This window comes from Eptatretus burgeri, chromosome 17, assembly GCF_056783735.1.
Source record: "Eptatretus burgeri isolate ZD-2024b chromosome 17, Ebu_testis_v1, whole genome shotgun sequence".
In the NCBI taxonomy this organism is placed as follows: Eukaryota; Metazoa; Chordata; class Myxini; order Myxiniformes; family Myxinidae; genus Eptatretus; species Eptatretus burgeri.
This window is the reverse complement of record NC_140977.1, coordinates 51,734,658-51,750,120: the sequence shown is the minus strand read 5'-3', so window position 1 is coordinate 51,750,120 and position 15,463 is coordinate 51,734,658. Positions and strand designations below refer to the sequence as shown.

Here is a 15,463-nt window from a genome sequence, read left to right as displayed (position 1 = left end):
CCCACCCCAATAGACCCCTTAATGAGCGCAGATTTTGATGCAGTCAATACAACTTCGTTAGGCGTCAGATATGAAGCTTGTGGCCAAGTTTCATCAAAACTGTGTGTTTGGTTCAAGTGATAATGACTGAAGTGTTTACAGACAGTCAGACTGACTGACTGACTCACTCACTCACTCACTCACTCACGGACTCTGCTCAATCACATCAGCCCACCGGACTTAAGTCCAGGTGAGCTAATAATGATGTTATATTTACTACTCTCCAATACGAGGCTTTCAAAATCTGCACACATGCTGTTTGTGTTAACACCGCCTCAGTTCTGCTTGTAGGACACTCTTAACCTGCAGTTACCAGCAACGAAACTGTGTTTTAAATCGTCTTTTAAAGTAGCAATTTCAAACCCTGTCTGTTAGTACAACTTGCTCGCGGCAGCTGTGGTTATAAAACACACACACACACACACACACACACACACACACACACACACACACACACACACACACACACACACACACACACACACACACACACACACACACACACACACACACACACACCCTTCTCCTTTCACTAACAGATGCAAAAATCGAGTATAATTTCTCTTATGGCCTTGGAACCAAATAAATCAAAGATACATTTATAACGGCACGCACAGCCCATACAACTCCACACTCACCTTTCCTCCCAAACATGATGACTAGTAAATATCGTGATTTTCATCTCACCCTGTGCATCGACAAGCCCCGGATATGACCTTCCCATCAGTGTGAAGAAGCACGATGGTTTGGGGAGAATGTGTCCCATCTACGAACCTTCGGTCTTTCACAAGCCCACATCAGTGGATTTTGCACTTCGGGATGCACTATATCAACTTTTTGCATGAGTTGATCAAGAAGTTCTCCAAGTCTCTCATTGTGCGGACATACACGCCTTTCTCACAGGTATGTTTCCAATTATTTTCGGCTTTTTAAAAAAAACAAGCTCAAATGAGCTAAGATCCTCGTCCTCTTAACGATGACGTCATAAAAACGAATATGACGTCATTGTGATGTATCAGGTTTGCGATAAATTATTATCTGTGCTAATGCCCGGCTTGATTCCCGCAAACAAAATTCAAACAGCTTGCTGAGTTTCGGAGATAATGGTATAGGCGATTTCCATTAGTGGCGATATTATGATGTCAACTTTTTTTCTAGGAAGAATTTCAAAATCGGAGATGGTTACTGCCTGCGCGTGGGCTTTCTGCATATACATGGCAAGTTTCACGAAGATCTGATGAAAACTCTGGGTTGTGAAACAAAAAAATGTCAAAAAATAGGAATGACGTCATAAAATTTGATATGACGTCATAGTGATGTATCATATGTGCGGTAATTCATCTCTGCTAATGCCCTGTTCGATTCCCACAAACAGAATTCAAACAGCTTGCCTAGTTTCGGAAATAATGGTATAGGCGATTTCCATTCGCGCGATATTATGACGTCAACTTTTTTTCTAGGAAGAATTTCCAAAATCGGAGATGGTTACTGCCTGCGCGTGGGCTTTCTGCATATACATGGCAAGTTTCACGAAGATCTGATGAAAACTCTGGGTTGTGAAACAAAAAAATGTCAAAAAATAGGAACGACGTCATAAAAATTGATATGACGTCATAGTGATGTATCATATGTGCGGTAATTCATCTCTGCTAATGCCCTGTCCGATTCCCACAAACAGAATTCAAAAAGCTTGCCTAGTTTCGGAGATAATTTTTTAGGCGATTTCCATTTGCGGAGATATTTTGACGTCATAACTTTTTTTCTAGGAGGAATTTTCAAAATCGGAGATGGTTACTGTCTGCGCAGGGTGTTTTTACATATATATGCCAAGTTTCAGGAAGTTTCGATGAAAACTGTAGGCTGTGAAACAAAAAAGTCCACAAGAAGAAGCAGAAGAACAACAGCGTGAGGAAGACTTAGAGATCCTCCACGAGGATCTAAAAAGCTCTGTGAGCCATTCCATGCTGCAATCCTTATGTGGAATGTTCGACACACGTCCAGGTCGCTTTCTGCGCGTCCAGGCTGCCCCGATTGACCTCATTACTCGGGGTTTCTGCGCTTGCGAGCCGAGCATCCAGGGGCAGATTACATAATTTGAAAAGTCGTCTATTCTCCTGTCCTGACTCCATTGACTTATTGAAGGCATCTGCGAACACCTCGCTCATCTGCTCTACCACCTCCTCATATGCATTAGGATGCCTATTATCCGGCCCTGGAGTTGTATCATCCCTTGATTTTTTGTCGCCGTTCCTTCGCTTCATCTACTCCGACATGGACCTCTTCTAAAAGTCCTTCCTCACCCCTGACCCCGATATGGGTACCCTTCGCAAGTGAAAGTTCCTCTGACTTGTTCCTGTGTAAGTGCCACACTTATCAAAAAAGTACATACAAAGTGGAAAAATGGTTGGAGAGCCTGTTTCACATTTTAAATGTTATTAGAACCAGGAAATTCGTGGGAATTCCTGTCAGGAATAAAAACACAAGGAACAAGAAAAAGAGCAATCATAGATTGCAGACCCTCGCCAGGACTTGTTTTGTGTGGGTGTTTGTGTAGTTTTGTGTTCTGTGTTTTGTGTGGTTTGTACACTGGTGTGTTATGTAATTAATATGAGACATAACTCGAACTGCTACTTTATAATTGCTGGCAGTGATGACCGGGTACCAAGACGCCCTGCTTTGATGCAACCCCACTTTGATTGGACACCTGACCCTGACCCTTAACGTTTTTAAAAATTATTATTCAATTGAATTCAGAATGGTATTGAAAATAAATTCAATTCAAATCAAATGGAAGACCAAATAGGTACAGTGCTGCATTAGAGTCATCAGCAGGAACCAGAACAAGCAAAAAGCAAAGATGAAGTCATCAGGAAGAACGTGGATCGGATTCACATTTCAGCTTCTACTCCTCTACCTTCAAACCCATCCAGGCACAGCCAAGTGAGCCTTACTCCAAAAAAAAAAGAACAAAAAGAACCCAGATCAAAAGTATTAATTAATTCTGGCTGCCAGACCATGTGCCTGATCAAGTTGAAATTTAAAACATGCATTCATAATCACTACTAGATCATCATGTGAAGTTTCACGTCGATTGATTAAGTGGTTCCAGAGAAAACGTTATTTAATATTTTTCTTCAATCGAATATGGCTGCCAAACCATGTGACATCAATTTTCCCTGAACAAACTTGAACACCCATGGATTGGTGAACATTTGTGTGAAGTTTCCCCTTGATCTGTCCAGCCGTTCTGGAAAATATTTTTTTTGAGGGTTTTAGGGTAAATCCAATATGGCTGCTAAACCATGTGACCTGTGACATCATATGTGTGAACCTTTTGTTCCTCATGGATGGGCGATCATGCATGTAACATTTCGCCTCAATCTGTTTAACCATTTCAGAGAAGAAGATTTTTGAAGGTTTAAAAAAAATAAACAATATTGCTGCCAAATCATGGGACTGATGACGTCATCATTTTTTTTTTCCTGTGGACCAATTTATCCTGAGATGATCCTCAACCATTTCAAACTGATCGGATTAAGCGTTCTACATAATATGCAACTATGACGTCATAACAAGGGCACCTATGACGTCAATAACAAAGGCACCTATGACGTCAGAAAAAAAATCACTCATTCCCCGTGAGGAGTGCTTGCCATGTGCCAAGTTTCAATTTTTTTCCTTGGTGCAGTTTCAGAGATCGAGAGGTCCAAAAGTTTTTGGTTTTTCCAATGTGGCTGCCACAAAACGTGACCTATGATGTCATAATTATCATTAAAACATTCCACATGAGTTGTCGCATCTATGGTGAAATTTTTTTCTCAATCCAATATGCAATTGCTGAAAAAAACACGAAAGTTCTGTACGGACAAAGAGAGACAAACAGACAAACAAACAAATGAATCCAAATGCAATACCCTCTCCTCTGGTGAAGGAAATAGTTCAGTCATGAAATGTGCAATTTACCTTTATACGGGAATTGTACGTAAAATTGAGGTTGGCTTTCAACTATGTGTTCCTTAAAACAATGGTAATGGTAAAATTCCTCCTGAGGATATCATTTAGGGATATCTGCATCACTCCTGAGATCATCACTCCTGAGGAAAGGAAAGAATCACTCCTGAGGAGATCATCACATTCATGAGATCATCCAGGGATAGCCACATCACTCCTGAGATCGTCGCTCCTGAGGAGATCATCCAGGGATATCTGCATCACTCCAGAGGAGATCATCACTCTTGAGGAAAGGAAAGCATCACTCCTGAGGAGATCATCACATTCCTGAGATCATCCAGGGAATGCCACATCACTCCTGAGATTGTCGCTCCAGAGGAGATAATCTAGGGATAGCTGCATCACTCCTGAGATTATCACTCCTGAGGTGATCATCACACCTGAGGAGATCATTACTGCTGAGGAGATCATCACACCTGAGGAAAGCATCACTCCTGAGATCATCACACTCCTGAGAAGATCATCCAGGGATAGCTGCATCACTCCTGAGGAGATCATCACCCTTGAAAAGAGCATCACTCCTGAGATCATCACTCCTGAGGAAAGCATCACTCCTGAGGAGATCATCACATTCCTGAGTATATCATCCAGGGACAGTTGCATTACTCCTGAGATCATCACTCCTGAGGTGACCATCACGCCTGAGGAGATCATCACGCCTGAGGAGACCACCACATTCCTGAGGTGATGATCTAGTGACAGCTGCATCACTCCTGAGGAGATCATCACTCCTGAGGAAGGCATCACTAATAAGATCATCACTGCTGAGGAGATCATCACACCTGAGGAGATTATCACACCTGAGGAGATCATCACATCTGAGGAAAGCATCACCCCTGAAGAGATCATCACACTTGAGGAAAGCATCATTCCTGAGGAGATCATCACTCCTGAAGAGATCATCAAAGGAAAGCTGCATCATTCCTGAGGGGATCAGCCAGGGATAGCTGCATCACTCCTGAAGAGATCATCAAAGGATAGCTGCATCATTCCTGAGGAGATCAGCCAGGGATAGCTGCATCATTCCTGAGGAGATCAGCCAAGGATAGCTGCATCACTCCTGAGGAGATCATCAAAGGATATCTGCATCATTCCTGAGGGGATCAGCCAGGGATAGCTGCATCACTCCTGAAGAGATCATCAAAGGATAGCTGCATCACTCCTGAGGAGATCAGCCAGGGATAGCTGCATCACTCCTGAAGAGATCATCAAAGGATAGCTGCATCACTCCTGGGGAGATCAGCCAGGGATAGCTGCATCACTCCTGAAGAGATCATCAAAGGATAGCTGCATCATTCCTGAGGGGATCAGCCAAGGATAGCTGCATCACTCCTGAGGAGATCATCAAAGGATAGCTGCATCACTCCTGGGGAGATCAGCCAGGGATAGCTGCATCACTCCTGAAGAGATCATCAAAGGATAGCTGCATCATTCCTGAGGGGATCAGCCAAGGATAGCTGCATCACTCCTGAAGAGATCATCAAAGGATAGCTGCATCATTCCTGAGGGGATCAGCCAAGGATAGCTGCATCACTCCTGAGGAGATCATCAAAGGATAGCTGCATCACTCCTGGGGAGATCAGCCAGGGATAGCTGCATCACTCCTGAAGAGATCATCAAAGGATAGCTGCATCATTCCTGAGGGGATCAGCCAGGGATAGCTGCATCACTCCTGAAGAGATCATCAAAGGATAGCTGCATCACTCCTGAGGAGATCAGCCAGGGATAGCTGCATCACTCCTGAAGAGATCATCAAAGGATAGCTGCATCATTCCTGAGGAGATCAGCCAGGGATAGCTGCATCACTCCTGAGGAGAGTTACGAAGATCGGATCAAAATCATCGAGTTAAAAGCTGAAATCATAATGGTTATAAAGAAAATGTTTGTGGAAAACCGGGTAAATTGATGCCAGAAGGTAAATTTTTCATTAACTCCGATAATTAACAGTCGATTTTTCTACCTGTAACGGATGGGACGTGGAGATGCAATCGAACGAGTCAAAACTCGCAAAATGGACGCCGTAACTTGAGGGACACGGTCCGCGAAGTCGGTCACGTGACCGCGCATTCTTTTTCCCGCGCTTACCTTGCGCACAAGCGGAGCGGTGCCCCCGCCGTGCACTGCCACCACAGGCAGTGCGGTGTATGCCGATAATAGGTCCAGCAGCTGGGCCGTGTCCCGCCGTCCCCCAGCGTCCGCGTACACCAGACCGTCCAGACTCCTTTCCCTCACGAATCGGCACGCCAGCCTCAGCAGCGCTGAGGGACTCGTCTCGTTCAGACCGAACCGCCTGCTATCTACGAGCAGCGGAGAAGCTCGAGGGTCTCCACTCGAGAACACCTCGCTCATGGAATCGCCGATAGTTTGCTGGTCATCGCCGGCGAGCAGTAGACCAAGGCGGACCGTCTGCGCTGCCGAAGAGCGAGCGTGGGGTAAGACCACGAGGAGCAGCGTGGTGAGCAGCGCGGACCGGGCGCGCATGGCCCGTGCGCAGCACCGCAGGTTCATGGGACCCAAAGGGTCATGGGCCCATGTACACAATTGGAAGCGTTCGGGACGGTCTCAAGATGGGGTTGGGGAGTAGGACAGTATTTAGCCCTAGGGTCTTGATGGGCGCTTGATTCGTCGGGTTACAGGTTGGGGATGAGGGGAGGGAGGGGTCGTTGAAGCTGCTGTTGTCGAGTCAAAGATTACAAAGTTCGGTCAAAGGGTCTTGCGTGCTGCACACGTGGTAGAGAAGAAGAACTACATTGAAGACCTGCTAGAACCTTGGTGTTCCGAGGGGATCCAAACGCCAGGTACGTGCAGGCACATCGATCATGGTGCTGTGTTTCGCACATCGCCTCCCTCCCCGCTCCCCCTCCCTTAAAACCGGGATTTCTCGCTCCGAGCTTTGACTCACGGTCTACGGCCGGTCACACCGCAGCAAACGCGATGCTCGTGCACCCGATGCACCTTGTCCTTCCGCACCACATCACCTTTATGGTCACGCAACGTCCACCCCTCACGAGGCCGTACCTTCATGCCCCGCATGCTCCGCACCGTTCCGAGGGACCACAGCACGCACGCTCATCCCTTACATCATCCGCCGCACGCTTGGCCGTGCATGCTCGAACACCTGAGGCGCGTTCGAGGAAAAGTTCATCACCACGAGAGGTCTCAGAACACGAGACCAACCCCGGACGGTGACGGACACCGAAGCAAGGTGGTACCTTGGCAATCAGAGCACCTGTCACGTTGACGTCAAGGGCTTGGGAAAATGCAACATCACAGGCACACACCCATGAGCCAAACACACCAAGTCAGTCGAGCAGGGTTTCTCGTCGATCTCTGACAGCGAACCGGTCCACGGGAAAGCTGGTCCAACATTCAGGAGAACCGAGCAGGTCCTGCGGAGATGACACATTGAGGAGGTCCGACGCGGTCCACTTCCGAAAGGACTCGTACGCGGTCCACGCCGAGTGCGTGAAGGAGCGCCCGCTTTGGAGAAACTCAATATGAAACCTGCGTTTGCCGAGAACGCACGCGAACCCCTCCCACCCCCACCACCCCCACCCTCCGGTGTAGACACCCCGTCCCAACCGACCATTTCTCTCTGACTCGTGCACTGCCCCCTGCAGGTGTTGCGAGATGCGATGCCCGCGCACATTCCTCGGCGCTTGGCAGTCCTCGTGCCATGGTGGAGGAGGCGGTGGGAACGCAGACATTTTGGGCGGGAAAGAAAAGGCACGAGGCGTCCACGTGCCATGCAAACTGGTTCCCACACATCTCATCGCCCCCAAAACCAGCAATCCTTGAACTCGCTATCGGACATTTCTGAGCCCTCGACTCAGCACTCCTTCCGTCCTGGCACCGCAAGAGGGCGTTTCACCAACAATGCAAACATTGGGTCCTGGATCCATGAGCAGGTGCTTTGATCAACTTCGGTCGAACCGGCCAACGGGGATTGGGGATTGGGGAAGGATTGGTTCAAACCATTTTCGTCTTGGTTAAGGATGGCTTCGAGCCCATCCAGCTGTCAACACCCACGTCTGTTTTGTCGATCCTGATCAGTTAAATAATTTAATTGATCTACACATACAGAGAGAGAGAGAGAGAGAGAGAGAGAGAGAGGGAGAGAGGGAGAGAGGGAGAGAGAGAGGGAGAGAGAGAGAGAGAGAGAGAGAGAGAGAGAGAGAGAGAGAGAGAGAGAGAGAGAGAGAGAGAGGGAGAGAGATGGAGAGAGATGGAGAGAGATGGAGAGAGATGGAGAGAGATGGAGAGAGATGGAGAGAGATGGAGAGAGATGGAGAGAGATGGAGAGAGATGGAGAGAGATGGAGAGAGATGGAGAGAGATGGAGAGAGATGGAGAGAGAGGGAGAGAGAGGGAGAGAGAGAGAGAGAGAGAGAGCTGAGAGAGAGAGAGAGACAGAGAGAGAGAGAGAGAGAGAGAGAGTGCTGAGACAGAGAGAGAGAGAGAGAGAGAGAGAGAGAGAGAGAGAGAGAGACACCTGATCTCTTAAATCAATGAATGTTTTATGTACTCATTGCTGGTTGTGCACCCACCGGCCAAATAATTACAGAGTGCTACACGACAAGATGGTCAGAGGTAGAACCTCTTGCTGAGTTCGAAACAAGGTGGAAAATGTTTTGATTTGCAAACAAAAAATTATTCGATTGGTGGTCAGAGATTTATTCTTGCAAAAGCAACCAGGGAGGATAGGAGGAGGGAGTGGGATCACGTGTATGTGCACATCATGCGGAGGATGGTTTGTTAATATCCTTATTGTTTAGTGGCCACGGTTACTCCCACGTTGTGTGGGAAGCTTGGCCCAAGTCTTTCACTAACCGGCTGGCCAGGCCTGACGTTCGACTGAGGTTAAGGAAGGAATTTGTAATTTGTTCAAGATGAACAGATAGCTCACCTACTCTGAAGGACACTGTGAGATCTTTAAAGTCCACCAACTAACGCTGGCAGAGGGGACTCCAGCTTAACAGCTATCCAAGAAATGGCACACTTTGATGAATCACCCTGTCTGTGAAGCACCGGGATGACAGCTGGGTCGGGATTCGAACCTCAACGAGACAGATTGAAGGAGAGTGTGCATAGCTCAAGGCCAACCTGCCAGTCCCCATGTAAAATATTATTGTCATTATGCCATAATCATTGGACGGAATAGAACGATTAATTTGTGGTTACAATAATTTTGATGAAAAATATAACTTGGATGACATAGAGGCTGGAGTCGGGATTGGAGGAAGATGTATCAACAACCTAATGATACCACTCTGGTGTGCTGATGATACCTACACTCTGTGGGCAGAAAGTAAAGAGGACTTGATGAAACTGCTGCAGAGTGTGAAGAAGGGAAGTGAAAAGGCTATTCTTTATTTAAACCTCAAAAATATTAAAATCTTGTCCACTGAGAGGATCGACGTGTTGAGAAGGGGTGTATTCCATTACCATTCAGCTTGTAGAGACACGTCTTGTAGAGCTTGTATAGAGACCCAGGCACGTCCTGAGACAAACACTATCCGGATATAATCACCGTCCAGAGAAAGAGAGATAGAGAGAGAGAGAGAGAGAGAGAGAGAGAGAGAGAGAGAGAGAGAGAGAGAGAGAGAGAGAGAGAGAGAGAGAGAGAGAGAGAGAGAGAGAGAGAGAGAGAGAGAGAGAGAGAGAGAGAGAGAGAGAGAGAGAGAGAGAGAGAGAGAGAGAGAGAGAGAGAGAGAGAGAGAGAGAGAGAGAGAGAGAGAGAGATATAGGGAAAGAAATAGAGAAATACATATATATGTATATACGTAGATACATATGTATCTATCGATATTGTTATGAATTTGGAATTCGATTGCACACAACATACAGGTTCCTTTCGTCAGCTATGTCGATAAGTGCTTGTTCCCCAGATAGCTCACCTCCCATTGTTTAAATGTTCAGAAATCAATTAGATGCGCTGCGGATCAATTTAATAGTTAGGGAACGAAACAATGGAGAAGTCCCTCCCCCTTTTCTGCAAAGAGGAAGAAGATCCCTGCCGTCCCGTGATTCATGATGTCAACAACTCCCACTCGTGGATGAGCGGGGGATGGATCACGAGGGCATGAATCACGCCGGGCATGGGGGAGGGGGTGGAGAAGGATAAGAGGAGATCTTTTCTTTGTTCGTTTTCGGAGTTGAGGGCTGTGTCGTTCAGCAGACCTTCAGGTCCTGTTTGGCTTGGGTTAGGGTTGAGGCCTTCGGAAGCTTTTTGCTTCTGCAGAGGAGTTGTTCAGTAGAGCTTCGACCACGGCTTGGCTCGGGTGGAGACTTTTTGGAGAGCTGCTTTGTTTGGAAGAGGGTTAAGCCGGTTGCTCGACTCGAGCTGCGAGTGGTGGCTTCTTCTTCGTGGTTCGTGGAGATCTTCGTTCTCCGTTTGGTTCCCGGCTTGGTGCGACTCATCGATCTCTTCTTGGAGGTGGTTCCTCGTGGAAGCGACGCATCGACGGGAAGGATCGGCGCCTCGTCTCACCAGCACGTGTTGAGAAGCATGGAGGATTCGCGGGAGCTCGGGAAGGATCGCGGCTCACGGCGATTGGATCCAGCTCGCTCTCGCTGGAGCCTGGGTCCGAACAACTTGAAGACCACACGAGATGGAGAGGTTCGAGATAGGCTCTGGGTTTCAGCTCATCTGTCCTCCGAGCTGGAGCTCGTTATTAAAGGCCTCAGCCACCATTTCTTGGGGGTGTGTGTGTGTGTGCGTACGTGTGTCCGTGGGCCCATCGAATAAGTTGGAAATTGTTAAGTGCTTTGTGTGCTGCAAATCCTTGCATTGCATTTCGTATAGTCGGTATAGTTCTGCTCTTACGTGCTTCCCTAGTTCCCCATTATTATTAATAAATACCCCAATTGTTAAATGTTTTCAGCTCGTCGCGTCGATTCTTTCATTGACTGAGCATTTCGTGTGTTGGGAGTTAGAAAGCCGTTGGTTTGCCGTAAAAGGGGGACATTTGGACCGACGGTTCTCGGCGATTAAGCCGCTCGGAATCGCGCATGGGACAGGCTCGCCTCGGCAGTTTGTTCCGTACGAGTTCCGTTGAGGGTGGAATACCCCGGTAGTTGGATCACGTGGGTATTTAGGTACATTGAAGATTGGCAATCGACCCTACCCCACGTGATCTGCCCATTGGCGTATTTCGGTTCTTGTACAAAGGACCCGTCGACTCGGACATATCCGGGCAGCGATCTATATTCCGGGCGATTGGTCGTGCCGACTCGACTTGCGGCTCCGTCAGAGCGGTCAGTTGGTGGCCGACTACCGGCACCGGAACAATATATATATATATATATATATATATATATATATATATATATATATATATATATATATATATATATATATATATATATTGCCTGGTGTGTTGGCGCAGTGGTTAGGGCAGCGGCTTGGGATACAAAAGGTCCTGAGTTCAAGCCCCGTTGAGCCACTGAATTAATACACCAGGGGGTTGACTCAGCCTGTCATCCTTCCGAGGTCAGCGAAATGAGTACCAGTATACTGGGCCGGTGTATACCCCGGTTAAAATAGGTGTACCATATCCCTGTGTGTCGTAAGAGGCGACCAGGGTTGCGTCAGGAAGGGCATCCGGCGTAAAACATGTGCCAAATCACTATGCGGATCATACGGATGATCCGCTGTGGCAACCCCTAACGGGAGCAGCCGAAAGAAGAAGAAGAGGAGAAGATATATATATATATATATATATATATATATATATATATGTATATATATATATATATGTGTATATATATATATATATATATATATATATATATATATATATATATATATATATATATATATATATATATATATATATGTTTATAAATATATTGTTACGGTTGTAGAAATTCGCAAACCACCATTCAGGTCCCGTAGGTGAGATATCTCTTCAGTACATGTGTAGTTAGCCCCAAACCCGTTGTTTAGAGGGAATAAGTGTGATTCATTCGGGCTGCGACGCTTTGAGTCAGTCGTTTTTCTTTCTCTATCTTTTATTTCAAATAAAACCCAACGAGGTCGTTCGGTGGGCTTTTCGCGCCATTCTTCTCCACGCTTGGTGTGAGCGGAGAGAAGCGAGGGGAGGGCAGCTGGCGCTCGATTGGTGGATGCGCGGTGTGACGCGGCCAGGGAGGAGGAACGCCTCTCTTCGAGACCTTTCTTGAAGCGCCTTGAAGGGGGGTGGAGCAAAGAACGGGGCGGAGCAACAGGTCGGAGCTCCGAGGATATAAAAGTCGGAGACGGGCGAAGCAGTTTTTGTCGATGATCTTGCTTGGTAGATGCTTTTGCTTGGTAGATGCTCTTGCTTCGTGGTTGCTCTCGTTTCGTGGTTGCTCTCGTCTTCCGGCTCGCTCATCCTGGTGGCCGCTGGCCGGGTCTTTTGTGGGGCAGTTGTAAGACCCCGCTGGCAGGAAGGAGCGTCCGCCATTCCCCTCTCCCGACTTTGGCCATCCACATTCCCCCCCCCCTCTATCCGCGCTGGGATAGCGCCGAACACTCGGTCCGTAGCGTCGAGTGGCCAACACGTGCAGGCGCGAGGCACGCAGGAGAGGACTCGCCTACCACGCTCGGGCACGGAGTCGCGGCGAGGCGGGACCCCGTCGACGGATGTCGGAGAGGGACTCGACACGCTCAGGGAAGTCGCGACTTCCATTTCTTTTGGGTTCTGTGTAAACGTGTGTGTGTGTGGCGCCAGTCTGGTGAAGTAAAACTGTTAAGTGTTGCCGTGTGTCGGTCTTAGTCGGTTGTAGCTCTGCGTCGTCGTTGCTTTATTGTTTTTCGTATTACATTTGCTTATTGTGCATAATTGTTTTAATTGCTATATGTGTGCTCTGTGTCTATGTGAATAAAGTGCTTGCATGTTGAATTGTTCCCCGTTTCGCTGCGTCCTTTCCTTTGTTTGAATCTCCATCTTGCTTCACGTAACGGGTTCGTCGTGGGCTTAATACGCCCGATAATTAATTGGAACCGTCGAGGCCGACGATAACACCGCTCGGTTATCCCGATAGTACGGAACGGATCGCTTAAGCGGCCCGTTTCCGGAGTCGACCTGCGGCGAGGTGCGATCACCCGGTCTACCATCCGCGTGGGTACTTAGGTAGGTCGAGTTTGGCGAACAACCCTATCCCACGCGGGTGGCCGATTGGCACGATCGTGGTGAGGCCGAAAGGCCCACCCGTGACTAGCTCCTGGCGTTAGTCCAAGAGGGTCACGACAGAATTGTCCGTCCGGTGGGTGACGTGCTGCGATTCGAGTCACGTGGCCGATCGCACGCCGGCGGGCGCGAATTCGCAACAATATATCCACATATATACATATATGTGTTTATACATATATGTGTTTATACAAATATGTGTTTATACAAATATATATATATATATATATATATATATATATATATATATATATATATATATATATATATATATATATATATATGGATTAGTGCTTGGCTGATATCAGCAATTTTTCAGTAATCGGCAGGTTGGAGTCGGTGTGATTACCGACTACAGTACGTCCTGCATACAACCCAGAAACCTTGAGTAGCTTTCACCCTGGTTTGGGGTAATTTCAATGAACAACTTATAAAAACAACATTGCATTATGAATGTTTCAGGGAGATGTGCATAAACAGTATTCTTTACAAATAACTGCCAATCGTTATGTGACGGATGGAAAATATTTGGCTGTGTAATTTGGAAAACACGTGAATATGGCGAACGGCTCAGACATCAGGTGTTCTCAATTATATTTTGTCTTGAAACTCACAAAGAGAAACCATATAACTTTTGTAAAGTACACCCAATTCATATAAAATAACCAATTGCTTTAGAAACAGTCACGAGGACAAAGGAAAATGTGATTGCTCATGTGCTGCTGAGGTTAAAAGTTAAAACCTCCACCACCTATCATCATCATAAAGTACAGGATGAAACTTCGCTACCAAGGCAACTGTAACTAAGCATGTAGTCATGCACACACACCCATGGAGAGTCCCTTTACAGATCCAAATCGACCCATATGTGCCACGTCTGTATGTGCTGTGTACGTACTTCTATCTTGTAGCAACTGCCGACTGTGCATCCCAATCGGGACACGAATTGTCCCGCTATCGACTGTGGTAGTGTAGGGTGCTTGGCAAGTGGCTTAAGCACTCAAGCAAGTACTCCAATGAAATGGTTGATAAGGAACGGCTGACTTGGCAAGCGATAGCAAACTGATTGGTAATGGCACATACCCGCAAAAAACAAAACATCGCCAATTTCTTAACATTTTCAGATTTCATTCCGGATTTCGACTTATTTAGTCCACACGATCTGATCCTCCAGATTCAAATTATATTTCTATTATATTCTTGAATTTGTTCATGAGAGGAGATCGTAGAAAATCGCATCATATGATGCATGAAATCGGTTCAAGCTCCAAATTTGAAAACTATAGCACTTCAAAAAGTGATGTATATAGCGATTCTCAGGAATGTAGATGAGAAATTCGAGGATATGAGTGAGGAAAGTGGAAAAAAACAGATTTCAGTGCTTTATCATTGATAAACCATTGCGGCCTGTTCCAACTCAAGGCATTGTTGAGGATGCCGAAATGGCGAATTAAGACCCCAGCGAAGGAGAGGGAAGTGACCAGGGATGCATTTAAAGAGCAAGTTGCAGGTCACCAAACATGTCCTGAAAATTTATCAATACTAGTGCATGCCCATACGTGCAAAAAAATAAATAAATAAATAAATAAAATAATTCAAACCGCGTGCCAGAAACAACAACCACACAGCCCGTTCCTTCGCTCTCGCGTACCCGTACGTGCGTGGCTGTACGTGCGTGGCCGTACGTGCAAAAAACAACAACAAAAAATACTTTCAAACAACTACACAGGCCGTTCCTTTGCTCTCATAAACGACGACTGGATTGGAGCATTGTGTTTATCTATAAATGCGCATAAGAAATCGAGAAATTATTACAATACAGAAAGTCATCACTATCTGGAAGTCCGTACATTGCAACCCATAATGGGGAACACGCTCTAACTTGACCATAACTTGGGAACCACTTGTCCGATTAATTCCAAACCTTGAAAAGGCAAACAAACAGAGACTGCTGGAATTACAGATAGAAGATAGATACTGTCAGTGCAAAACGCCAAGCAACGTATCCTGTCATTGGTAACTGAGGATCTCTTCCCCAACGGCTATGCCTACGCAGCAACGTGTCCTGTCATTGGTTTGGTAAATAAATGGCCATCACATGGGAACCACTTGTCCAATTAATATCAAACCTTGAAAAGGCACATACTCAGGACCCCAGCAATATACCTGGAAAGTTTCAATTAGATCGGAACAGCGGTCTCACACACACACACACACACACACACACACACACACACACAC

At 46.6% G+C, this 15,463-nt stretch overlaps 2 protein-coding genes across 3 annotated transcripts in view; both read right to left on the bottom strand.

The window, feature by feature from the left end:
- LOC147010092 (glutamate receptor ionotropic, NMDA 2B-like) overlaps window positions 1-7,523 on the bottom strand; it is a 244,428-nt gene extending 236,905 nt beyond the window's left edge. Inside the window, exon 1 of the mRNA XM_085862546.1 lies at window positions 6,136-7,523. Coding sequence (XP_085718672.1) covers window positions 6,136-6,558 — 423 coding nt within the window. The 5' untranslated portion in view covers window positions 6,559-7,523. The remainder of the gene's footprint in view (window positions 1-6,135) is intronic.
- LOC147010090 (protein FAM200C-like) overlaps window positions 1-15,463 on the bottom strand; it is a 527,036-nt gene that overhangs the window by 344,049 nt on the left and 167,524 nt on the right. The gene's annotated exons all lie outside the window — the stretch shown is intronic.